Here is a 26,043-nt window from a genome sequence, read left to right as displayed (position 1 = left end):
TGTTTTTTTTTTTATACATGAAAATGAGTTTATTAATACTACCACATTTATGTAACTTTAAAACTAAGTCATCTACCAGAAATGGGTGAACTTCTTCTGTAGACAGACAGTCAGATAGGAAAGCTTTGTAGACCATACATCTCTGCTGCAACTGCTCAACTCTGTGTTGTAGTTCAAAGGCAGTCAAAGATAGAATGTAAACGAAGGAACTTGGCTGCATTCATTCTTTTTGACAAAACTTTTTTCTTTTTTTAAACAAAACCCAGTGGCTGTCTGGATTCGGCCTGCAGGCTATAGTTTGCCAACGCCTCCTGCTGTAGACCCTTACTGCTCCTGAAAGCATGGTTTGCAGACCAGCAGCGTCAGCATCACCTGTGAACCTCAGAGAGGTGCAGAACAGTAGGTGCCTTCTCAGGCTGGCTGCTCTAGAGTCGAGGCCATGCTTCCTAAATTTTAAGAAACATAGGAATCACCTGGGGAACTTGTGAAAGTATGGACTCTGAGATGACTTTGAACACCATGTTAGTCACTGGGAGGCAAAGATGAGTAAGACCCAGTAAGTGTCCTCAGGGAGTGTACAGTTCATTAGGAGAGACTACTGAATAAACAAATAATTATAATACAGACTAATAAATGCTTCAGTAGAGGTATCTTCAGCATGGGAGTATTACAAAGGAGGAAGTGGTTGGTTCTGCCTGGTGTGGGGAGTCCTCAGAGGGTCTTAGAAATTGGACCAGGAAAGGGGGTGGGGGCTTGAATTGAGTCTTGAAGCTCACTAGAAGCGCTGAAGCATGGGGAACAGGGGTAAGTGTGGCAGTTCATGGTGGGGCACCATAAAGATGATGTTAGATCTAGGAGTTACTGGATTTAATAATCAAATAGCTGATCACAGGGTTGGAGACCCACTGAGATCATTATGAGTGAAAATAAAAGTTCAGTACATTCTATTGTATTTAACTAGTTTTAAAATACTGTTTCCTTGGTTGAAAAATAAAGATCTCTTGCCTGAAAAAAAAAGATCTCCCTTTTTTTAGGGAAAAAAACACAAACACACAGTATTTGTTCAGAAATAGAAACTTCTTATATGTCTGCCTATCATTAAGAATTTGGGGGACTTCCCTGGTAGTCCAGTGGTTAGGACTCTGCTTCCACTGCCGGGGGCACAGATTCAATCCGTCCCACATGCCACATGGTGAGAGCAAAAAAAAAAAAGAATTTGGAAAACACTAAAAGGTACAGTTAGAAAAAAAAGATGTAATTCCAGACACCAAGAGATGACCACTATGAACATTTTTATGTTGCTCTTTCCAGTCTTTATATAATGTAATATTTTAACAATGTAAATGTAAATAATTTTGTGTTTGCTTTTTCATTTAACATTTTGTGAGTGATTCACTGTGTTGTTATTCCTTAAAAGTGTCATTTTTTTAATGCTTATATTACATTCTGATGGATCTCTTATAGTTTATGTAATTCTTGTTTGTGGCTCGTTTAAACTGGTTCCAATTGCTAGTTGACCCAGGTTTTGGCTGATGTACTTGGCAAGTCTATCACCATATTTTAAAATAATAACACATGCTTATTTATTTTTAATTATAAAAGTTCGCCAACTTATTTGATCTGGTAGCTTTCACACATTCTGTTCTTTTGCTCTTATTAGCATTTTTTTTATTTTGTTTCTTAGTTTCCCATTATAGAAAGGCAGTAGAGTGGTCATCCAAAGCATGGCCTCTGAGTCCAGGTTGTCTGGGCTTGACTCAAGTCTACTATGCTCTGTGGTAATCTTGAGAAAGTTCCTTGAGAAAATGCCTCAGTTTCCTCATCTGTAAAATAGAGATCATTGTGTCTATGTCTGAGGGTTGTGAGTTAATACATGTGAAGGCCTGAGAACAGCTTCTGCCATGTGGAAAGGGACTGTCTCTTTTCACTTAGTATCAGTAGTTTCTTGTATGGTGGCTGTTCTTGCTAGAACCCCCTTTCCGCCACATTTAGTTCATGAATATCTTTGGTCAGTAAAGATTGACTTTACTCAACTTTATTACTCAGTGTCTTTATCTTGAATGTTCACAGAAAATTTCCCCTCACTCTTAGTAGCAAATTTTACTAAAATTTTAAAGGTAAAGTCAGTATTAAAGATAAAGTCAGTATTGTTTAACCCTTTCTTGGAAATGCATACATGGGCACAAAGGGAACAAACTGTATATAGGCTGACTGATCAGGTTTTTTTTATTTACTTTTTATTTGGATGATTTAAGTTTTTAAGCTCTTGGGTGGTTTCCTCTTTCCAGCTGAGTGATACCTTGGTTCCTTATTTCTGGCATATAAGGCCCCCTGCAACCCAGCCCCATGTATCGTCTCCTTTCATTTCTCTTCACCTTGTTCCCAGTCCCATTAAAGTGAAACTGGTTGTGTGGTTGGGAGGAGACTCACTCTTAAGTCTGTGCTCTAGTTTGCTTCTGCTGAAGGGTTAGAATCAACTGAAGTGCCAGAGCTCCTTTCTGGGAAGTGACCAGCTAAGGTGGGGAGATCACCTCTTGGCTTTTCTCGTGATTTTAATTGGGAAAAACTTGGTCAGAGTTCACCTGCCTTTGGTTATTTTTAGTGCCACAGGGTTTCCACTGCCTATTCTGTACCTCTTCTTTGTTGTTTGCTGGGAGTTTTCTTTGAGAAATAAAAACCTATTCCATTGACTCTTTTTTTTTTCTTTGTAGGATAGGATCCTAAGACAGCAGACCCGATGCACCCTTCTGCAGCTGACTGCACCCTGCATTAGAAAGAGGTCCAGGGATGATATATTTGGGGATTATGTTTCTCTCCCCTGGAATTCATGCAGTTCATTCCAGAAACATTGACCTTCTGCTTGTGTGACACACCTTTCCTGAAGATCTGATGGAAAAACACTTTCTGTTGACCTTGCAGCTGTTTTCTCATGTGAAAGTTGGAAGACAAGGTGAAAGTGGCCGAAAGGTACCTGCTTTGGTGAATAGACGTGCTCCCCTTGGTTCTTAGAACATGGGCCCTCGTTTAAAGGTAAGGTGATAGACTAGTTAAGGTTCACTTGTTATTAGGATGTAGAATATGGACTCAATGACCAGTTTCTGAGTTTTCTTAGCAAGGGCCAGCTAGCATCGACGTGCACAGTTGCAATTAGAATTGACTTTGCTCCCAGCAGGGCAGATTCAAGTATGAAGAAATCAGTTCTCCATTTCTGGGAATTGACTTTTTCACACTGGATCTTCAATGTTAGGGCTAAAATTTATTTGATACTGTAATTATAAATCTTTGTACTAAAAAAAGGCAAAGAGTTTTAGAATATGCATGTCAGTCAACTTTCTAACATTCCCCTGAGACAAATAGCTTCAAGTATTTCCCCTTTCCCTCTTTAGATAATGTGAGCCAAAGTGCTGTAGTATTAAGCAGCTTGCCCGGGATCTTTTAGTAAGCAAGTGGTATTTCTGCATTAGATAATCGGTACTGCATTCCATTTTCCTTTGTAATGCTTTATTTTTTATTTCAAAAGATTAAAAAGGAGGCCATAAACATTTGTCTTTCTAATTTTAGCCTTGGTAAGATTGGGTAATGTTTTTCATACTTTCTTTTACCTGTTTTCTTAAATCTTTTCTCTCCCCAAATACTTCACTATCTGTATGACTCCACTCTTTTTTCATGATTCACAGTTAGATGAGGTTAAGAACACTGGGCTTCAGAGTTAGACATGGGCTCGAGTCACTTATCCTGCTGGGAGATGTTCAGCAAGTCGACTTTTCCAACCCTAGCTTTTTTTTTTTTTTAAAGTCTGTAAAATGAGAATAATAACGCTCATTTTACCAAGTTGTATTGGTGACAATTATTTAGGCTAACTTGTGAAACAGTACACTGTTGGCTTGTGGTAATGACTCAATAACGGGGGTTGCAGGTTACGGGTTTACTGTTGTGAGGTGGGACGGGAGGAGAGGTGGGGCAGAGAGCACACCACAGGTACAGTAAGAGGACAGAAGCTGCCACAGAAGAAGTGAATCTGGAATAAAAGTGATTTGAGGGGTCACCCTAAAGGAACACCCTGTACCCAGAGGCATGGAGGCTTTGTGACAGCATCCAGAAAGAGAGAAGATGCAGAAGGCAAGTTTAGATTATGACCATGGGCAAAATTGAGAACTGGGTAAAGTATTGTTGGGGGTTTTTTTGGAATGGTATTGTAGAGAAGTGGGATTGTTCATAAAGATCACATTAATGAGTGATGAATTGACAGCTAATTCCCTGGTCACAGGGTGGCTTCATGGAGAAGAGAATTTTAAAAAAAATTGGTATGCTGAGTTTTAAATAACAGAGGAAATTGGAATAGAAAAGTAGTATTGGAAAAGATGTAGGTGATCTAGATCACTGGCGATGATTTGGTTGAGCAGTAAGTGAGTCGGGAGAAGATGACAAGGTCTTAACAAAGCCAAGTTTATGATTATCAGCCATGAGGACTGAGCCTATGGCTGTTGTGTGATACCATCCCCCCAGTATCTGGCATATGAAGTAGGTACTCAATATTTGTTGGATGAATTGTTTTAGTACAATTTTTTTTAACTCTTGATTATAAAAATTTTCAAACATGAAATCAGAACAGTATAAAGAATGCCAGTGTAGGCAGAGGTTTTAAGTATGGTTAGGAAGGCTTAAGGAAGCCTTTCTTGTAGTTCTGATGCGTTTCTTGTTGAATGAAGTGTGACCCTATAGAGAGGTTCCCTCAGTTTCTAATTGGCTCTGAAGCAAAGAAGTAGTGATGCTGCTATTACTATTGATAACAGTTATAGTAATAGTTTTAAAACTGAGAACTCACTGGCCCCATTCTCGGTTGTTTACACGTATTAACCCTTTACACATATTAACCCTTTACACATATTAACCCTTTTCATCCTCACAGTACCCCAATGAAGTACACACAGATATTAGCCCCATTTGATAGATAAGGAAACTGGCAAATTATAGAGAGATTAAATAAGTTGTGAGTGGCAGACAATGGATTTGAACCCAGGTAGTCTAGCTTTAGTCTAGTTATGCCCTCATCCTCTGTATTTGTTCTTTTTGCTATACTTTTTAAGAGTCTTGATAGTTGTGGAGAGTTATATTGAAGTCCTATCACACTAAAGGAGATGGTACCCTAGGAATTATTAAACCTCAATTCTTTTTACAGCAGTGAGAACTCTGAAGCTTAGACAGATGATACAGTTGGTCTCTGGGCTCTGACTTACTGCTTGTCAGCTGCCTCTCACAGAAATGTTGTTGTAGTTGTCAGAGATAGTACATAGGAATTTCCCCAGCCCTCATGAAGTGTGCATAAATTTAGCGTTGCTTTTATTCCTCCAAGGAGTAAGGGACTTAAGACACAAGTCCATAGCATCACCTACATATATTTCATTTTCTACTGAGTGCTGTAACTTTGCTGAGGACTAAATGTTCACATCCAGGATCAGATTGAATGACATCCAAATGAGGGAGTGTCTGAGACAATTAAACTGCTGGTTCTGATTCTACCAGGTCGCCTAGTACATCCTGTAAGGCACAGACAGATGCTTTTGGAGAGATGATAGCAGCTTTTCAGCTTAGGAGATGAGATACTTGTTCGTGAACGAGCCTCACTAGTTGTGATCTCAAATTTTGAGTTAGTATATTGTCTCTGTAGATCCTTTGGAGAGCAGTGTAACCCATGTGTATTGATAGTGCTAATGTTCCCTGTGTGGATTTCTTTTCTGGTAGGACTTGAGACACCAGTCTCAATAGGGATTTCTAAGAAACTTGACATGGTCACTCCTCAGATTACCTACTCCCTATGGCTTCCACTGGATATATTGTTATCAAAGGAATCTAATGGCCATTTTCAGCCACTCTTTCTCTTAAATTGTTTCAGCACAGTTAGACATCAAAGCACAAGCTGTTAAAAAAAAAAAAGTGATTTGGTTCCTCGCAAATCTGAGCCTAGAAATTTTCATATGTCTTGTCTCTAAATTATATATTAGTGCTGATTAAAGGTGCTGGCTTGAGATCACATCAGTAACCTTCACATCTATTGACTTGAAAGAATGGCTTTAGTGCACTGTGGATTGGAGAGCACAGTGTAGCCTGTGCTAAGGTCAGAACTTAGTGATGAGAGAGGAGTGTCCGTGTGCATTACATTTGTCCTTGGCAGTACCTTGGGTGGTTCAAATGAGTAATAAGATGGAAGTCTTACTGTGAAAGTTTCCCCTCAGACTCTGGCCCCTGTCTGAATTGTTCTGACCTTGGCAGACATCACTTGGGATGAGAAGTCCAGTCTCCTCCTCTGGTTCCTCTCCTTGGCCTCTGCTGGGCTCATCTTTCACAAGGCCCATTAGTTTGTCTGATTGGTAACAGCAAAAAAAAAAAAAAAAGCCAGCTTCTCTTACATGCCCACTGCTTATTATTGAGATGACCCAGAGTTCATTTTAATTACATAATGCCAACATGATGATAATAATCCTTGCTTAAAAAAAAATCCACATTTTATATAACTATTTCTATTTAGATGAATTACTTCCAGAAGGCAAATGTAAGGGGAAAGTGACTCCATTATCCTCTTTGCTTGTGTTAATTAGCACTACTTTGCATGGGGGAGGGAAACTGTCTTGGGGCCCTGGATCCTGGAAGATGAAAGGCATGTTACTGCATTTCGTAATTAGAAGTGGCTGTTTGTGGTATTCCTAGGGTGGTCGGTAGATTGGAAATCTTTGGGGGCAGTGATGCAGTCTGTTTCTCTGCAGTGTTGTAGGGCACCTGTCAAGCTAGAGAGAGAGCAGGGACAGGAAGGCCAGAGATGGTTGGCTCAAGCCACATGCTCTGCTTTGTCTCTCCCTGAGATGGCTACAGGGAAGAGTCAGGGAAAACTAAACAAGTTTTCTTTTGCAGCTGCAGCTGTGATCCTCGGCTGTCTGTTGGCACTGAAGGGACCTGATGTTTTACGTTATTGGTACGTCACAGAGAGAGCCCTCTCTCATTTTTTTGGTTAGGGTTGCTTATATCCTTTTCTGCCTCCATCTTTGTCCTTGAAAAGAGACTTAGAAATATTTCCAATCATGCCAGAATGTACCTTCACAGAGTTAGCAGCGGAATTCATTCATTTGAGAAATATTTATTGAGTAATTATAGCTGGTGCCAGACACTGTTTCCTGTCGAGTCAAAGTCAAATAAGGCAAAAATCTGTCTCCATGAAGTTCGTAACACAAAGGGGGAGAAATGTTGAGTAGATGAATGAATGTGCAGGAGTTTGAGGGAACCCAGAAGAAGGAACCCCTAACTGTGGTGGGGTTTGGGGCCGGCGGGGGGTGGGGCTTTTGCCAAGGGGACAAGGAAGGGGAGGGCTTCCAACTGGAGAGAGCAGAACACACATTCTTTTTACTCCTCTTGTCAGGGTCTCAGCAGGGAGCTTGAGGGCAGGCATTGTATACAGTCCATGGTATAGAACAAGGCTTGGCAGACTTCTGCTGTGAAGGGCCAAAGACGAAACATTTTCAGCTTCCCAGGCCATACACTCTGTGTCACCACTGCTGAACTCTGTGGTTTTAGGGCAAAACCAGCCCTATACAATAGTAAATGAGTGGGTTGGGCTGTGTTTCAGTAGAATTTTATTTGCAGAAACAGGCAGTGGGTGGAATTTGGCCCAAGGACCTTCGTTTCTGACCCTGGTATGGAAGGAAGTTCCCGCCTTCACCCACAGAGGTGGTGACCCGGTAGAGTGGATCTTTGGACTTCTCCCCTGACGGATGGCTGGCCTGTTCCGTAAGGAGAAGCTGTCATGTGTAACTGGCAGGTGGTGTGTGTTCTCTCTTTCACATAGGTGGCATCACAGTGTCTGTGGTTGCATTCTTCTTCACAATTAAGTTCCTCTTTGAGCTTGCCGCACGTGTAGTCAGCTTCCTCCAGAATGAGGACCGCGAGCGCCGAGGGGACCGGACTATATATGACTACGTGCGGGGAAATTACCTGGATCCTCGGTCTTGCAAAGTCTTCTGGGATTGGAAGGACCCCTATGAGGTGGGCCACAGCATGGCCTTCCGAGTGCATGTAAGGGAATGTTTCTGTCTCCGTACGCACTGGGGTTTCTGAGTCAGTTGCCTTCCAGAGCCCAGTCCGGTCTGGCCTGGACTGTTAATATTTTCCCTTGTTTTTCAACTCCCCCACTCTCCCCTTGCCCCGGAACTTGGGAATTGTTAACATCTGAAAGTCAATTTTTCTATCATTTGGCTTTAATGGGTGCTAAGCTTAGAAGAAGTATAAAGCTTAATGTTACATTTTCAAAATGAGAAAAATGTTACCGAAGAGGGTAGGTATTGTAGATTAGGGGTTGGCAAACCATGGCCCAAGGGTTAAATCAAGCTCACTTCCTGCTTCTATAAATAAGGCTTATTGGGACACAGTCACACCCATTCATCCTCCTGTAGTGCCTATAGATGCTGTCACATTTGAGACGTTAATCACAGTTGAGTAACTATGTATGACCTGCTAACTAACAGTATTAACTCTCTGGCCTTTTGCAGAAAGTTTGCTGCCTCTGCGCTGACTTCTGCACTGCAGCCTTCCTCTTAGTTTCATAGTCCGAAACCCCCAGCCTTGCCCAGAGCTTTTGTTCACTCAGTGCCAGAGATTCCCACTGACTTCCCTTTATGTTTGAGCTAGCAGTGATAAATGTAAGAAAAAAGGGCGAGTAAGACAGGGGAGGCGGCCTCTGTGGTTCATTAAGCGTCAAGTTGAAGTGGATTCAATGGTATATTTCACCCCCTTTGTCTGAAGTGGTTAAGAATTTGTCTATGATTTAATGGTTTTCTTCGAAGCATGGAGAGAATTTGTTTCTCCTTGTGTGAGCAGGACTGTAGGATTAGCTGGGTGTGGGGATTTACCAGCCACCCGCTCCCACCCCACACTCTCTCAAGTTGCACAGGAAATGCTGTTGTCCCCCTGCTTATCAATGGGTGTCCCTCTTCTCCCCACCACAGTTATTCTATAAGAACGGGCAGCCCTTCCCTGCACACCGGCCCGTGGGATTAAGAGTCCACATCTCTCATGTTGAGCTAGCAGTGGAAATTCCAGTGACCCAGGAAGTCCTCCAGGAGCCCAGTTCCAATGTGGTCAAGGTGGCCTTCACTGTGCGCAAAGCTGGGCGATATGAAATCTCAGTGAAGCTTGGTGGATTAAACGTGGCCTATAGTCCCTACTACAAGATTTTTCAGCCTGGTAGGTTTTTTGTGTGTGTTTTTTCCTCTCTCCCTCCATTCCTTCCTTCCTTTTTTCTCCTTTGCTTTTTAAATAATGCCTTTATTGAAATTTAATTCGCATGCTTTATAATTCATTCATTTAAAATACACAATTTAATGGTTTAAAAATTTATTGCTGGGTGGCATTATTGCCTGGTGTGAGTATACCATACTTGATTTAACCTTTCAGCAGTTAAAGAGCATCTGGGTTGTTTTCCAGTTTGTGGTCATCATGAATAGTGGTTTTAGTCTGCGTGTCCCTAGTGGTTCACAGGGTCGAACATCTTTTCATGTGCCTATTTGCCATCTGTGTGTCCTTTTCGATGAAATGTCTTTTGTCCGTTTTCTAATGGGATTTTTTGTTTTTTACTATTGAGTTTTGAGAGTTCTTTAAGTCCTTTATTACAGATGTGGTTTGCAAACATTTTCTCTCAATCTTTAGCTTTTCTTTTCATCCCCTTAATGGGGTCTCTCACAGAAAAAGAGTTTTAATTTTGATAAAGTCAATTTATTAATTTTTCATTTTATGGATCATGTTTTGGTATCTGAGAACTCTTTGACTAGTCTGAGGTTCTGAAGATATTCTCCTGTGTTTTGTTTTGTTTTGTTTGTAAAATTTTCCAGTTTTAGTATTTAAGATTGTAATCCATTTTTAGTTAACTTTTGTAATTTAGGTCAGTATTTTTTTTTTTCTTATAAATGTCCAGTTGCTCCAGCATCATTTGTTGGAAAGGCTATCTTTCCCCTATTACATTGGTTTTGCACCTTTTTTTTTTTTTTTTCTTTTTTTTTTTTTTTAATTTTATTTTATTAGTTGGAGGCCAATTACTTCACAGGTTTTGCACCTTTGTCAGGGATCTATTGGGCATATTTGTGGTGATCTATTTCTGGGTTCTCGTTCTGTTCTATTGGTCTATGTGTCTATCCTTGCACCAATACCAGAGTCTTAATGATGTAGCTGTGTAATAAGTCTTGAAACTGGGTTAAACTTGACTCTTTCCACTTTTCTCTTTTAGAATTATTTTAGCTCTTCTAGAACTTTTACCTTTCTATATACATTTTATTTACCTTTCTATATACATTTTATTTTTTTGGTTCTCAACCTGTTTAATGTGTAAAAGGGGAAAAAAGGCAGTAGGCAGAGTTTCTGTCTGAATGCATTCTTGGAATGCTGGCCATCCAGAGCATCATTCTGAACAGCTGATTATCTTCGGTGACTCGAGAGAGTTTAAGTTTTGAAAAGACCTAATTCCATGGGATTATGGTGACTCATTTATCATAAGAATTAAATATAGAAATTTAAAGGCTCCAAGCAAACAGCAGGGGCGGGATTAATGTGACAGTAATAGCTGGAGTTGATGGGGCAAGAGGCAACCAATCATAAAATTACTTTTCCCTTGTAGCAAAGGGTTCACACTTTTAACATAAATTATACATTCATTAATGGTGTTTTAAAACAGTCAAGCCTAAATAAATTCTTCATACCATCGAGAAAAGATACACACACCGAAAACCTGCTTAAGCACGGAACTTACCGTTTGACAGCTCTTGGCGGGGTCCACGCACATTTTACAGGAGCTTTTGCTTCTCAAGCTTAGTGAAAGTCTGTCAATCATCTTGTATAAAAATAAGACTTAAATTTAAAACCTCACCAAACTAGGAATCAGTTGTAGAAAATCGGTGACAATGGAGCAGCTAAAGCCGGTAGTTCTCAGACTTCAGCCTGCGTCCCAGTGACCTTCGAGGCCCCGCCCCGCGTGTCCGAGGCCTGGGCGGGCCCAAGTCCCTGAAAGGCCAGCAGGTTCCCCGGGGGGCGCTGCACTGCTGATCCAGGAACCTTGGCTCAGAACCCCTGGAAGGACGTTAACACCGTCCACACCTCTGCTCGGCGTAGACTCGTGTCTGCACTCTTGTGGTTACCCTGCAGGCGACAGCAGGAGGCGGCACTCGGGAGAGACACCACCGCCCGCTGCTTTATGGTCAGAGAGAGAGGTCCCAGGCTTCAGGTCAGGTCGCAGGAAGTGCTGCTCTGCTAGCTTGTGACGCGGTTTACAACTAAAGCCACGGACCATGTGTTTGAGCGTCAGGCACTCAGTCACATCCAACTCTTTGCCACTCTGTGGACGGTGGCCCGCCAAGGCTCCTCTGTCCGTGGGGCTTCTCCAAGGCAAGAATACTGGAATGGGTTGCCATTCCCTTCTCCAGGAGATCTTCCCAACCCAGGGATTGAACCCAGGTCTCCTGCATTGCAGCTCGGTTCTTTACCATCTGAGTCATCAGGGAAGCCCCCAATATACTTGAAGTGTATATTTAATTAGGGGACAGACAGAAGGATGTGAAAGGAAAAGGCACCATAATTAAGCCGTTCTTGGAAATAATGAGGTTTTTTTTGTTTTTGTTTTTTTTCCTTTTCTCTCTCAAATACCTTCACTTTAATGTAACTTCAAGCCCAAACATTCTGGCAGGTAAACAGTCTGCTAATTATGAGGGATGAGAGGTAGGATGTGCCCAAGGACGACCCTAGGGTCTGGCCACTCCATGGACCCTACAGCATGACCTTGGACACGAATGCCCTGGGCAGCTGGAAGACACACGACTCCTCAGGGTCCTGCATGAAGGCACCATGCCCGTCACGAAAGGGCACCCCTGAGAGCCTCTCTGAGCCGGGCTGGGCAGAGCCACACCAGAGTCTGGCTCAAAATGGCGGCCAAGAGAAGCAGTGCCCGGGCCTCGAGGCCACAGGGGTCCCTCTCGCCTAGCCCAGCGCCTGACGCCATACAAGACAAGACACGTGGCCAGTCTCAGAGAAAGAGGGTCTTGCCACTGGGGTGAGAACCCTGGAAGGAGCTGATCCAAAACCCAGAACTCTCAACTCTCAGTGAACTTCATTTAAAATGAGTTCTTTCAAGTCAAACGCACGGCCAAATTCTAAGCTCAGCAAGAAGCAGCCCCAAGGGAGGAGGCTTCCCGTTCTGCCAGTGTGCGCTGGGTCCCCACTTCCCTGCTCCCTGCCCCAGGTGCCACGGTAAGCTCCTGGCGGCTGGACTTGGGGGGCTACGGGCTCCAAGTGCCGCTGCCAGCCGTTGTGGGGAAGCTCAGTTTGGCCAAACTGTTCAACACCAGATTCCTCCCGGCAAGTCCCTACGGATGCCTATCCTGCCCTTCCCCGGCCTCCTCTCCTGCCCAGCCTGGCACCCTCCGCCTAAAGTGCCACCTGCCCAACACTGAGGGCCGCGGCAGAGCTCAGCCGGCAGGGAAGGGCTCCTCTCTGCCCATCTCACAGTCCTGTACCGCTGAGAAGAAACAAAAAAGAAAACTTCCTGATCTCATCATCATATGGTCCAAACTGAACACTTAAAGGCAGATCATCATCTAAAGTACTACGTTTAGGGATTCAGTTATATACACGTGTTTTGTCTTCTCCTTGATCCGACTGTTGCTATTGCTTCTTCAGAGGACCGTAAAAAGAATTGATACCCTAAAAAAAGAACTCGATTCGTTTAAAAAAAAAAAGCAACAATGCAGGGGGGGGCGGAAAAGCGTTTCCTCTCCCCACCCCGTTTCGTTTTGGCTCACAAAGCCTTTTTTTTTTTTTCTCTTCACTGTTGGTCCATCCATCAGTCCGTCCATCCCGGGCGCTCCGGGCGGTGGGCTTCAGGAGGCGTACCTGGATATTCACCCGCTCTCGGTGAGGAAGTTCAGCAGCCTCTTCTTGAGGACTTTGTCCAGGTAGCTGGGCAGGTGGCTCTTGGAGGGGATGCCCTGGCGCTTCTGCAGGTGGTCCTTGATGATGATGGTCTTCACTATCACGTAGCGCATGGGGCTCAGGTTCAGCGAACTGCTCAGCACCGTCTCACGGTCCGACAGGAGCTCGAGGGCCGTGAACTCGCCATCCCAGCTGTCCTCCTGGCCGCGCTTGGCGGCCCGTGCCGCCGCCGCCTCCTTCTTGCGCTTGTGCCGGGCCGCCTCGTACTCGGCCGGCTCCTCCCTCTTGGTGATGCCATTGCGCCAGTAGCGCTGCAGCACGCAGATCTTGGCTCGCAGCATCTTGTGCATGTTCTCGAGCAGGTCGTGGAACTCCTTGCACGACATGAACTGATAGAGCGGCCGCAGCGTCGGCCGCAGCTCCTCCTCCTCCTCGGTGACCTTGCGCGCACCGCCCGCTCCTTCTCCTCCTTGTCCTTGTCCAGGAAGGCAGGCACTAGGCTGTAGTCGCGCGCGATGTCCTTGCGCTGCTGCCACTCGCGGAGCTCGCGCAGGTACATGGTCACGTGCGCGTGCTTCAGCTCGATCTCCACGTCGTGGTCATCGTCGTCATCGTCGACTCAGAACCCGCTGATGAGCGTCTTGGGGTCCTGGTTGTACTCGATCTCGTAGTCGTCCCGCAGCGGCATGTAGCCCACTGGCTGCTGCTTGGCCACCCAGATGTCTAGGGGAGGCAAGGGGAGTGATGAGGCTGGGAGAGAGGGGGCCCCCACTGGGGCAGGTGTGATCGGTCACCGGGTTGGGAATGGCGTTGGGGATACAGGCCTTCCTCAGGTTTCCGTGGATGTACATGCTTATGTAATGCTCCATCACTTCCTGGGGGGTCCGAGAAGCGCCAACGTGAGCTGCCATGTCCTCCTTGGCCTGGCAGTACACGCAGTATTTCTTGCCGAGCTTCACCATCTTCCATCGCCGGGGCCCCACCGCCTGGTGCTCCAGCAAAACCACCTCGGCTGCCCCCCTATATAAATTTTAGAATACTATGTCTAAATTTACCAAAAAATCTTTCTGAGATTTTGATAAGAACTGTGTTAAACCTAGAAGCAAACAAACAGAAAGAACTATGTTAAACCTAATATCATTTGGGGAGAGTTGACAGCTTTACTATGTTGAGTCTCTGAATTCATAAACATGGTATGCCTCTGAACTTATTTCTTTAATCAGCATTTTGTAGTTTTCAATATACAAGTCTTCCACAGATTTTGTTAGATTTGCCCCTAAATATTTCGAGTCTGTTTGTCTTACAAGTATTCACTTAATATTATTTTTTTTTTGTACACACAAATTGATGTACACCACACTGAAGATAGCCTCCACCTGCGTGTGCTCAAAAGAACATAAAAGGAAAAAAAAAAAAAGAACATAGAAGGTTGTCCACGGGAAGGGTGTGATCACAGGCTGATTGACAGTATCGATGCTGTAGAAGGACCTAATGGCCAATACCTACAGCTCTTACTTATGCTTTCCTGTTCCTGATGGTAGTCAGTAGTAGGCTCTGAATCACAATGGTTGAACCCAGCCGGAACAGCGTGCCACTACGTAAGGCATGTGTATGCCTAGGGGTATATATCATATCTAGTATTTATCTCCTTTTTTCATGCTATACAAATATAAGGACTGTCACTTTCTGAGAAAATAAATGGTCTCTGGCTATGACAGAGTCAAAGCAGATGACAACTTAGAAACATTTCTGAATTACATAATTTGGGTTCCTTGACCAGGAAAAAAAAACAACTGTTTTTCTTTTTCTCTCCCCACATTTAAACCACGTAAATTAGTCGAAACTATATGACCAAAAAACAGAACTGCTAAATAACAGGTCCTTATCACTGTTTTGAGATAATGCTAATGACTAAAAATAACTAACAGAACTTACTAATTATAAGCCAAACATTAAGAAAATATGTGGACTCATTAATTTCTTATAATAATTCTATGAGATTGGTACCATTATTTATCACCACTGATGAAGAAACTCAGTTTCAGATGAAGAAAGTGGTTAAAAGTAAGGTTAAAAGAGAGGTTAAAAGTAACCAACCCATAATTGTCCTCGTCACTATGCTAGTCTGCTTCACTGACTACTGCCACATTTATTTATTTTTTTTTTCAGGGTTTTTTTTTTTTTTTTTATTAGTTGGAGGCTAATTACTTCACAACATTTCAGTGGGTTTTGTCTTACATTGACATGAATCAGCCATGGAGTTACATGTATTCCCCATCCCGATCCCCCCTCCCACCTCCCTCTCCACCCGATTCCTCTGGGTCTTTTTAAGGCCAGTTTCACTTGTAGGTTCCCAGTGGGATTCTAGGCACTATATCTTTAACTCTCATTTCTGTTTCCTCCAAGTTATTCTGTCATTGTTCTTAGTGCTTGCGGTGGTTAGGAATTTGTAAAAACGGGTTCCCAAAAGTTCATTTGAGTTAATCTCTCTGTTTTCTTTCTTTCTCTCTGGTTCATAATGGTATTGTTTATCCCTAGGAATTGGGCGGGCACCCAGCTTTCTAGGACTGACTTACTGAGTAGATCTCTGTGCCCTGAAAATCACCTCTCTGACGTTACCTTCCCTTGTCTTTATTCCAGGAGTGGTGGTTCCTTCCAAGACCAAAATCGTGTGTCATTTTTCTACCCTGGTGTTGACCTGTGGGCAGCCGCACACTCTTCAAATAGTGCCCCGAGATGAGTATGACAACCCTACCAACAATTCCACGTCCTTGAGAGATGAGCACAACTACAGCCTGTCCATTCATGAGGTGAGCAGGCTCCCATCTAGGTCACTTCGATCCGTCTCCTTCTCCTTGACCGTGGTTCCGGCCTTCTGAGACTTAGATTAGCTCAAGGTAGGAAAGTTCTTTGTAAATTTCTGCACAAGCAGGGAAAATTATGTGTGATTGGTGACGGCTTCGTTTTCCTCCTGTAGCTTGGTCCTCCAGAAGAGGAGAGTACCGGTGTCTCATTTGAGAAGTCAGTGACGTCCAACCGGCAGACCTGCCAGGTGTTCCTGCGGCTCACCTTGCATTCTCGAGGCTGCTTCCATGCCTGCATCTCATACCAAAACCAGCCAATCAACAATGGTGAATTTGACATCATTGTCCTAAGTGGTGAGTTGAGAGGAGAGCTGTGAATTAGTCCCCTTCCCAAGCCACTTGTCCTTTGCACATCCGCAGTCATCTGACCAACCCCTCCACCCCAAATATTTGGTATTTGAACCGAAACTTGGTTTAGAGACCTGTGGACTGAAGGTCTAGTGATGGGCAGTTTTCTCTCCTGTGTTGCATTTTAAACCTTATTCCTTGTTGTACTTCAGAGAATGAGAGGAATATCGTTGAACGCAATGTGTCCACCTCAGGAGTGAGCATTTACTTTGAAGCTTATCTGTATAATGCTGCCAACTGCACCAGCACGCCGTGGCACCTTCCGCCCATGCACACGAGCTCTGCCCAGCGCCGGCCCTCCACAGCTCTGGAGGAGGAAGATGAAGACTCATCCTCTGAGTGTCACACTCCTGAGAAGGTGAAGAAACCGAAGAAGGTGTACTGCTACGTGTCACCAAAGGTTGGCAACCCCCCTTGCCCCCTGCCCGAGCCTGCTCTTATTTGGTAACAAAACCCACCCAGCAATGGTCTGAGAATCAGGGTGCGATCATCACCTTGTGGTTCAGGGATACTAAGAGATGGCTTCCCATTGAGCAAAAGACTGTACCTCCTCTTCTGCTGCCTCTTTCTGGTTTGGACTGGGTTACACCTCTGTCCCGAGAGTCTGTGCTTTGGTACTTCTGAGCACCTTGGGCATTCTGCTGTTTGATCGCTCCTGGGAAGATTTTTCAAGGCATGACTCTAGAGTTTTAAAGAAAGCTACTTTTAACCATTAATAATTTCTCACTAGTGTAAAAATTACTGTTGGCCCTTTGTGCCGTTTGGGAACAATTTGATCTTTCATGCTGTGATTTGTGAAACCACAAGAGATGTCATCATCGGGGTACAGGGTTAGAATAGAGAAATTTTGGCAGAGACAAGGGAGGTGAACTTCCCAAGGCCCCTGAGCTGAGAGACGCTTTGTGTTAGGGAGTTTCTTTTTTAGTATTTGTATTTTGCTTATTCATACAGACCTCAGAAAAACGAGATGCGAACCATCCCATTCCATTCCTTTAATCTCATAGTGAAAACTGAGTTCTAATTCTTTTCTACTTCAGAACACTTCACTGTGTACCATTCATCATTTAAACATCTAGCCTTCATTTGTCCTGGAGAATGGCAATGAGGGAAATGGTAAGGTAGAGATGAAATGAGATTGGCTATGAGTTGATTATTGTTGAAGCTGGTGATAATTCATTGTACTGTTTTCCTTAGTATGTGTTTGAAATGTTTTTTAATGAAGAATTTTTTTAAAAAAATCAAGAAAAAAACCTGACCTACTATTTGTTCAGATAACAGAGGGGTCTTTTTAGATTAAAAAGTTACTGCATTGTCTTTTCCTTTTTTTGTAAATGACAAGAGACTTCTTTTTATTCTTACCTATAGGGTTTTTGTGAACTCTTGTATGCGACTCCTCCCACCCCCCCACACCATCATCCCCAGCGCATCCTTGGTGGCATTCTAATAGGGGCCACTGGTGTTCCCTGTCCACTGATTTGGAAGAAGTCTCTCTGAGAAGTATCTGGCTAAGCAGGAGGAGAGTCTGATCGTTTCTAGTGAAATGTTGTGAAATGAAATCTTGATTGTGAAATGTTCTGTACTTGTAAAGTGAAAACCTGATCTCAGATATTTGGAAATGGCGTGCTGCAATTTATGGGGTCGCAAAGAGTCGGACACGACTGAGCGACTGAACTGAACTGAACTGAACTGAGTAAGACCTGAGTATTAAGGTTATGAGATATCTTTGTGAAATTGCAATGTAACAACAGTAGTTTAAGTTTGCCTGTTTTAAGGTGGAATTGATGTTTTCTATTTGATTTCAGTCCTGACTAAATTATCCTCCTTGTTTAGAGAGGAAAAGGGCTATCATGGAACATACAGATGGGGACAGGTATTTGAAATACAATACCCAAACAGAACCTCTTAATCATTCATTTCATTTTCTTTATGTTGGTTCTACAGCAATTCTCAGTGAAGGAGTTCTACCTGAAAATCATTCCCTGGCGCCTTTACACTTTCCGGGTGTGCCCTGGAACCAAAGTAAGTTGAACCTTACATCCGGTTCGTGTAGAACAGCCTTCAGCCTCCAACCTTTTATTTTTTTCCCAGAAGGGCTTTTGGTGTTTCTGGAAATTCTCATTGTGCACACAGGATTCATTGCCAAATAAAGAAGCAGATGCTACCTCCTCATGAAGGCTATAGTTGTAGGAAGACACATGCCTACAGAAACAGTAGTTAGTAGAAGTCAGAATACTTCAACAACTTTCTCTTGCCCCTAAGACTAAGCTAGTGGAGAGGGTATTGGAGCTCTGACCTGAACTTGGCTTCCTAATGTGCCAAAACTAACTATTTCAGCACCAGTAGTCTCATCCATTTAAAAAAAAAGTTGTTTTTTTTTTTTTAACTTTTCTGAGCTTTTGAAATCTACTGGCAAATCATTTTCCTCCAGCCAGTTTGCCCAATCTATTCAGGTATTCATTTGCTGTTTTCCATATCCTTATGGCTTTCACACTTCTTATATTTTATGTTTGAAAGTCTGTAGTATTACCTGTGATCCTTACTTACCTTGCCTGTGATCCTTACAGGTGGTCTCTGTGACTCAAGTTTAAAATAAAATCTGAATCATAGAGCATGCTCAGTCATTCAGTTGTGTCTGACTCTTTGTGACCCCATGGACTGTAGCCCACCTGGCTCCTCTGTCCATGAACTTTTCCAGGCAAGACTACTGGAGTGGGTTGCCATTTCCTTCTCCAGGGGGTCATCCCAGACCAGGGATTGAGCCCACGTCTTTTGTGTCTCCTGCATTGGCAGGCGGGTTCTTTACCACTGGCACAGTGGTAGAGGACAAAGCCTCAAAATGGAATCAATGCCTGGAGGTTCCGGGGATGAAACCCAGGCCTCATACATGCAATGCATGTGCTGTACCACTGAGCTGCACCCCCGACCCCCACCTGAAGTGAAAAACAAGGAAATGTACTCCTGGTAGGTACTTAAACTTGAAGAAAATGGGCTTAACTTGTTTTTGTTGGTTGGTGCAGAAGGGAAGGGATGTGAAGGGTTTTTGGTGGATTTGAGGGCTTCATAGAGTAACTCTTTCTTTTTTTTTTCCCTTTTGTTAGTTTTCATACCTTGGCCCTGACCCTGTCCATAAGCTGCTCACCCTTGTGGTGGATGATGGCATTCAGCCTCCAGTGGAGCTCAGCTGTAAGGAGAGAAACATCTTAGCGGCCACGTTTATCCGCTCGCTCCATAAGAACATAGGTGAGGTTGGACAGGGAGTCTGATGGGGAAGGCAGTGACCCCAGATACCCTGAGTGCATGAGGGTGTAGGGGTGGCCTGCACAGGGGTCTTGTAAAGAGACTGTAATCACGTTGGATCTTGCTGCTCCTCAGGAGGCTCTGAGACCTTTCAGGACAAGGTGAACTTTTTCCATCGAGAGCTTCGGCAGGTACATATGAAAAGACCACATTCTAAAGTCACCCTGAAGGTCAGCAGACATGCCTTGTTGGAATCAGTGAGTAAACTTTATTTCATGTCAGCAGTTGAACAGTTGTCAAAATTTTCCAGCTAAAAACCTCTGTGCTATTTGTTTATATCCTGCAAGTTATTGTTTTTATGAAACAATCTCTGTCTTCTTTAGATATGTTAAGCGCTGTTCTTTGTGTTTGGCTATACTGAATTTGGGGCAGATTTGTTGCAGCTTGTTAATTGAGGGGAGAGACTAGCTGACACATTGGCTGTAAAACCTGTTCTTGACTAGTTGCCGAACAATCTCATGGACTTCCTTATGTAAGGCAGGTATTAAGTTGTTGTTATAGAAGGAAGTTCCTGTAATTGAATCCCAGGATTAAAAAGAGCTCTTACGGGGTTAAAGGGAAATGATTTTTGTTGTCACTCTGGTCTGATGGGAAAGGAACACCTGATGTGTTTCTGTCTCCACTACACAGACACTGGCATAGTTCTCACATTCCTTGACAATGAGGAGGGTTTGGTCCCTGTTCAGAAAGTGTTTGTGTTGTTTGGCTCCGGTAGGTGTGCCTGGAAACCCCTTTTCTCAGCCACTTTCTCCTTGTGGCATGGCTCCCTGTCTGAACCTAGCCTTGTGGATTAAGATGTCTAGTGGGGACACTGTACTTTACTGGAAACCAAGACTCCTCGATTCTCTTGCTGACAGCTTACTGATTTGAGCCATTTTTATTTCTTTTAAGAGTTTTCTCATTAATGAGGACTGTTAAAAAAAAAGTTTCAACTTTCCAGTCAGGCAGTGGTGTAAATATGAATTTGATTTTTTTTATCTTAAACTTTTTCTGGAGATATGTGCATTTTAAATTTAAGATGGTATTATTAAAGCTTATTTTTGAGTAATATATTGCCTCCAAATACTTGTGACTATTAAATGGACAGTGGTAATGTTCTTGTGTTTTTGTCTTAAACACCCAAGAGGTACTGGCCAGTGTTCTGACAATTTCTTTTCTTTTACTGCTTTTCAGTCTCTGAAAGCCACTCGGAATTTTTCCATCTCAGATTGGAGCAAGAACTTTGAAGTGGTTTTTCAGGATGAAGAAGGTCAGTTTTGAAATCTCCCACTCATCTTTTTTAACTCTCCTTCCCTCTCCTCCCTCTCTCCTTACATTACATTCACAGAAACTGAAAACAACCCTCCTACACATGCTTGCCACCCCTGCTCCAGCTTCTTTTTCCTTTAGAAAAAGAAGTCATGAGTCAAGACCAAAAGGGTGGTATTTACTGGCTAGATGGCTTGGTTGAGCTTGTAGAGCACAGACGGACAAGGATTTAGAGGGTGAGCTTTTAGGAGTTTGAAGTAGAAGGGCAGAGTAACCTTTGTAGTACCAAGAGAAGCATCAGTTCCTGGGATCTCTGATCTGTGTTCCCACGCTAGAGGGCATCAGCTTAGTGATTAGAATACCTTTAATCCTACAGAATGAGGTGGGATTAAAAAAAAAAGTCCACTGTTAAGGTGGGTTGGAATATGGGACACCAAGGTGGTACAATGGAAGGAGGAAGGATCAGAGAGTATAAAATGAATAAATGAACAAAAATGATAAAAGGTGATAAGCCAGTGTCACTTTTTATTTTTATTATCCTTTCCAGCTCTGGACTGGGGAGGGCCTCGTCGGGAATGGTTTGAATTAATCTGCAAAGCACTATTTGACACCACCAATCAGCTCTTCACCCGATTCAGTGACACCAACCAAGCATTAGTGAGTCTGTGACTTCCCCGGGGGTGGGAGCAAAATGTGAATTGTGTTATGATGGAGAGACTAGTAAGAATTTGAACTAATCAGATTACCTCCCTCCTCTTTGCCTTCCTTATTTCATCTCTAAGAGAAAATGCAGACAGATGAATAAAAAGCATTATAGTGCAGTGGCTTTTCTACTCCTTAGTATTTTAATAATTAAGCCACTTTTTTCAGAACATCCCTGAAGCAGTTGAACTCTGTACAAGGTCTTTGACTAGGGGGGAAGGGAAGTAGACTCTGGCTGAAAGAGTTTCTAGTTTAGGAAAGAGGCATTATATCATCCACTGATTGACTTCCATTTGTAGCCAGAGACCACAAAATCAATAGAAGATTTTTTAGTTTATTGTAAGTCCATCTTTGTCCTTTATTCTCCAGTCATTTTGAATTATTCAGTGGTGGCTACCAAACAATGCCATTTGAATGGGCTCCTTGATCCTAACACTGAAATTTTTGCTCCCTTGGGATAGAGTTGCGGAAGGAGAATCTTTCCAGAACTAGGCTTTAAGAAAAACGACCCACAACCTTTTAATCTCTCTCTTTGACAGGTGCACCCCAACCCTAATCGCCCCACTCATCTGCGCCTAAAGATGTATGAGTTTGCAGGGCGCCTGGTGGGCAAGTGTCTCTATGAGTCCTCTCTAGGAGGAGCCTACAAGCAGTTGGTCCGAGCTCGCTTTACCCGTTCTTTCTTGGCCCAAATCATAGGACTACGTATGCATTACAAGGTAAGGTCTTAGGTATGTGTTTTCTGCTAAGTCCCCTGGCCATTAACTCTGGAATCTCTCCACCCTCTGTTTATTATTCTTGAGGTTTGAAGGGGTAAGTAGTTCCAAGCAGTTACAAATTTTATTTCTGAGTGAGAGTGGTCATGCTGTGTTCTGTGTCTTTCTGTCTCCTCAGTATTTTGAAACAGATGACCCAGAATTCTACAAATCTAAAGTTTGTTTCATCCTCAACAATGACATGAGTGAGATGGAGCTGGTCTTTGCAGAAGAGAAATATAATAAATCAGGTCAATTGGATAAGGTGAGACAGAGAACTGAAGCCTGTGGGTCCCATTTCCCAGCTTCCTCTGCATCAGGGCTATCTAGTAGACCTTTCGCAATGATGGAAGTGTTCTGTATTTAAACTTTTGAACACCCAAAATGTGTCTGGTATGACCACATACCTGAATTTCTAAGTTAACTACCTGTAACTAGTGACAGCCGTATCGGACTGCGTAGCTTTGGGGCACTGTATCCCACATTGTATGGCCTTGGCCTGTTTAAATGGAACCAGAGACGTATACCATCCATCCCACGAGTCCCTCCTTTCGAGTAGAAAAAGAACGAAGTGATAGTGAAGTGTCACTGCACAGGCAGTTTTGGAAGGGATGGCAGTGTCTGTCTCAACATTAGGGGCAGGGAGGTAGTTGACTCCCATTATAACACTGTGCCTATTTATTTTTAAGGTTTTTATTAGAAAACGGCCAAAAGTATTTCTGATGCACATGTGATTTTGTTTGCATTCTGGGTTTAAATAATATCAAATGATCATGACAAACCTGAAGTTGCAGTTAGAAATAATTGAAAGCAAAATAGCAATGACTGAAAGTTTGTGATCACTAATAGCACTGAACTGATAATCAGATAGCCTTGTGAGCCCTGTGCGAGTCTTGGCCGCTGGCCTTCACACCTGTGTGGGTGGAGCCCGTTTTCTTGACCCAGCACTGCAAGGCATCTCGAGTCAATAGAAGACTGAATAAGGGTCTGCAGGCCTAGGGCAGTACTGATTTTAATTGGATTTGATACGAATACTCAATCTTAGTCACTTACTACTTAGGCTAATAGTTACAAGTGCTTACACACATAAAATAAAAATAACCAGAACTGTGCACAATAACAGAAAAAGTCTTACATGTTTAAATCCATTGAGAATCTTTGCTCTGGACCAAAGTTCTGTCCCTCCCATGCCGTGGTCAGGACCTTAAAATCTGATCCTGTAACTAAATGGAGGCCTTCATTCACCTGTGAAGACAACCTTGCTCATTGTGCACAGGTTTCCCAGGGAGGCTTTAAACTGTTTCAGGGCTTCCCCAAAGCTCCCTTAAAGTGAGTGAAGTTGCTCAGTCATGTCCGATTCTTTGCGACCCCATGGACTATAGCCTACAGGTTTCTCCGTCCATGGGATTTTCCAGGCAAGAATACTGGAGTGGGTTGCTATTTCCTGCTCCAGATCTTCCTGACCCAGGGATTGAACCTGGGTCTCCCACATTGTAGGCAGATGCTTTACCGTCTGAGCCACCAGGGAAGGTGGCTCCCTTAGGAGTTGCTTATTGGAGGAGGGTGCCAGTTCTATTTGAAAATCAGCCTTTTCTTTGAAGATGGAAAAACTGGGAGTCCAAATAGCTAAGTGACTGAAACCCCATAGCAAGTTAGTCTCCAAGTATCAAGCCATGGCTTTTTCTATTGCCTCACGTTAGAAATAGAAGAATGTAGGGGAACATCTGTGCACATCTTGGAATTTCTGAGATTATGCTTCTTTACTACTTATCTGACTTTATAGAGTCTCAATTGTCTCAGGGGTTTAAAAGAAGAGGTCAGTAATGGTTTAATTTTGGATCAGAGGAGTGTTAAAATGTTGCTAACAAGGAAACATACATATCTTCCTGTTGCATCCACTATTTGACCAGGTCAGAGAGGACTCCCTGAGAGACCCGCTTCAGAAACAGTAGTGAGTAGAATACAGCAATAGTGGTAGGAACCCTGAAGTTTAGTTACTGAGTAAAACCAAGTGTGATGAAAACCTGAATGCTGAGCAGGAACGTGTGACCGTGGTGCAGTTCAGTAATGTGCTGTTTGTGGGACATGCTGGGTAGCTGTCGTCTTTTAAACTCCCATCCACACGCTCTCTCTGTCTTTTGCTTCTTCTTTCAGGTTGTAGAACTTATGACAGGTGGAGCTCAAACCCCTGTCACCAACGCGAATAAGATCTTCTATTTAAATTTGCTGGCCCAGTATCGACTGGCCAGCCAAGTGAAAGAGGAGGTGGAACATTTCCTAAAAGGTGGGATTCTGTTGACTCTTGGCTTTGAGGTGTAAATACCTGTATCACCTGGTGTGGATATAGCTTTAACTTGGATATTTTGTTTCAGGCCTGAATGAGTTAGTCCCTGAAAACCTCTTGGCTATTTTTGATGAGAATGAGCTTGAGGTAAGTGCTTACAATTGGAACTCCCTGTCCCTGGCTTGCTATTTTATTATGTCCACAGGAACCAGCTTCTTGCACCTTCTGTTATGAGATGCAGTAAGAAAGCCCTTTCAGAGTTGGTTTCACTTTTGTTGCTCTTTCAGTCATGGACCCTTTCTCCAGCTTTTAAAAAAATTTGAATGTGGAATAAATATTGATGAATAGTAATAATGACTATTTACTCATCAAATATTATTGATACTGGTTGAGTGGTAAAGAATGTTGGTATCTTGTACAGTCTTTATAAATCCTATGACCTTTTAAGTTGATTTAAGGGGTTAGAAACATTTATTTGTTCAGAGACTATTCATATCGAGTGCCTCCTATATGGCAAGTGCTTTTGAGGAACTGGGGGGCTCATGGAGCCACATTCTAGTGAAGGAGACAATCCAAAGGATGTGAGGCCTGTCATAGCTTTGGTTGACAACACTACAGAGTTAATATATTCTTCCTTTAGATCCTGTGACAACCAGAATGCACTGTAAGATGGTAAATACCTTGCTATAAGGAGCAGACTGAAGTTCCATGAACTACGGGTGTAGGCAAAAAGTAAAACCAGTTTGTTTTTACCCACTGTTCACACATGATACATATAATGCAAGTTATTAGCTTTAATGTCCCATAGCCTTTATTAAAGTTTCTCTAAGCTGTTTCCTGCAGTGAGGAAGTTCTTTAAAAATGGGGAGACAGGGGACTTCCTTGGTGGTCTAGTGGTTAACGACTCTGCGCTCCCAACGCAGGCAGCATGGATTTGATCCTTGGTTGGGGATCTAAGATCCCACATGCCATGAAGTATGCCCCCTCCCCCTCCACCCCAAAAAAAGGGAATCAGGAGTTTCAGGTAGTCTTGCACCATTTTTATTCTTATTAACTGAACTGGCTTTGAGAACAGGAATCAACGTCTTATATAATTTTCAGCACGTTTTGTACCTTTAGGTATAAAATCCAAATAATGCAGTCTCCATCTCTCAGCCCAAAGTTTCCGGCAGACCTGTCACCTAGTGCCAGCATTTTCCGGGCTGAGAAACAGCTACTGGTGGATTTTATCCTGAAGCAAAACGTTCATTAACAATTGGTAAATGCGTAGGAGGAAGGCGCAGTCTCTCAGGATTGCTCCCCGTCCTGCTCTTAGTTACTCATTAGCAAGTTCTTTTTGAAGGCACCAAGCTTCTCACACTTCATTTGGGCTTCTCTTGCCTCTTGATTAGGACTGCCTTTACAGCTATTGGATGAGTACTCATAGTCTGCTAAGTAACTTGCTGGATCCTGAACCAAATTAGGACATCAACAAGATGTTCATGGCTCTGATGTCATTAATGTTCTCATTTTTTGGCATTCTTTTTCATTTATCTGATCAAGTAGAGGTGGAGCCGAAGAGACAGTAGTAAAAGTTCAGTCTACAGAAGAA

General features: G+C 43.1%; 1 protein-coding gene and 1 pseudogene across 5 annotated transcripts in view; one reads left to right on the top strand and one right to left on the bottom strand.

Moving 5' to 3' along the window:
- AREL1 (apoptosis resistant E3 ubiquitin protein ligase 1) overlaps positions 1-26,043 on the top strand; it is a 52,466-nt gene that overhangs the window by 16,577 nt on the left and 9,846 nt on the right. For 2 of the 5 annotated variants that reach the window (XM_065940776.1, XM_065940777.1), the window contains 16 exons: positions 2,712-3,030; positions 6,907-6,967; positions 7,835-8,061; positions 8,991-9,228; positions 15,595-15,764; positions 15,932-16,112; positions 16,319-16,566; positions 18,108-18,185; positions 19,265-19,406; positions 19,539-19,660; positions 20,637-20,712; positions 21,259-21,368; positions 21,953-22,132; positions 22,308-22,433; positions 24,323-24,452; positions 24,541-24,599. In XM_065940776.1, coding sequence (XP_065796848.1) covers positions 6,952-6,967; positions 7,835-8,061; positions 8,991-9,228; positions 15,595-15,764; positions 15,932-16,112; positions 16,319-16,566; positions 18,108-18,185; positions 19,265-19,406; positions 19,539-19,660; positions 20,637-20,712; positions 21,259-21,368; positions 21,953-22,132; positions 22,308-22,433; positions 24,323-24,452; positions 24,541-24,599 — 2,103 coding nt within the window. In that variant the 5' untranslated portion in view covers positions 2,712-3,030; positions 6,907-6,951. Of the gene's footprint in view, positions 1-385; positions 404-2,711; positions 3,031-6,906; positions 6,968-7,834; positions 8,062-8,990; positions 9,229-15,594; positions 15,765-15,931; positions 16,113-16,318; positions 16,567-18,107; positions 18,186-19,264; positions 19,407-19,538; positions 19,661-20,636; positions 20,713-21,258; positions 21,369-21,952; positions 22,133-22,307; positions 22,434-24,322; positions 24,453-24,540; positions 24,600-26,043 lie in introns of those variants that run through there. The other 3 variants (XM_065940778.1, XM_065940779.1, XM_065940780.1) reach the window with 3 other exon arrangements.
- LOC136172081 (transcriptional adapter 2-beta pseudogene) lies at positions 12,903-13,916 on the bottom strand (annotated as a pseudogene).

The sequence above is a fragment of the Muntiacus reevesi genome, chromosome 7 (assembly GCF_963930625.1).
Source record: "Muntiacus reevesi chromosome 7, mMunRee1.1, whole genome shotgun sequence".
Classification (NCBI taxonomy): domain Eukaryota; kingdom Metazoa; phylum Chordata; class Mammalia; order Artiodactyla; family Cervidae; genus Muntiacus; species Muntiacus reevesi.
This window is presented reverse-complemented; position numbering and strand designations above follow the sequence as displayed.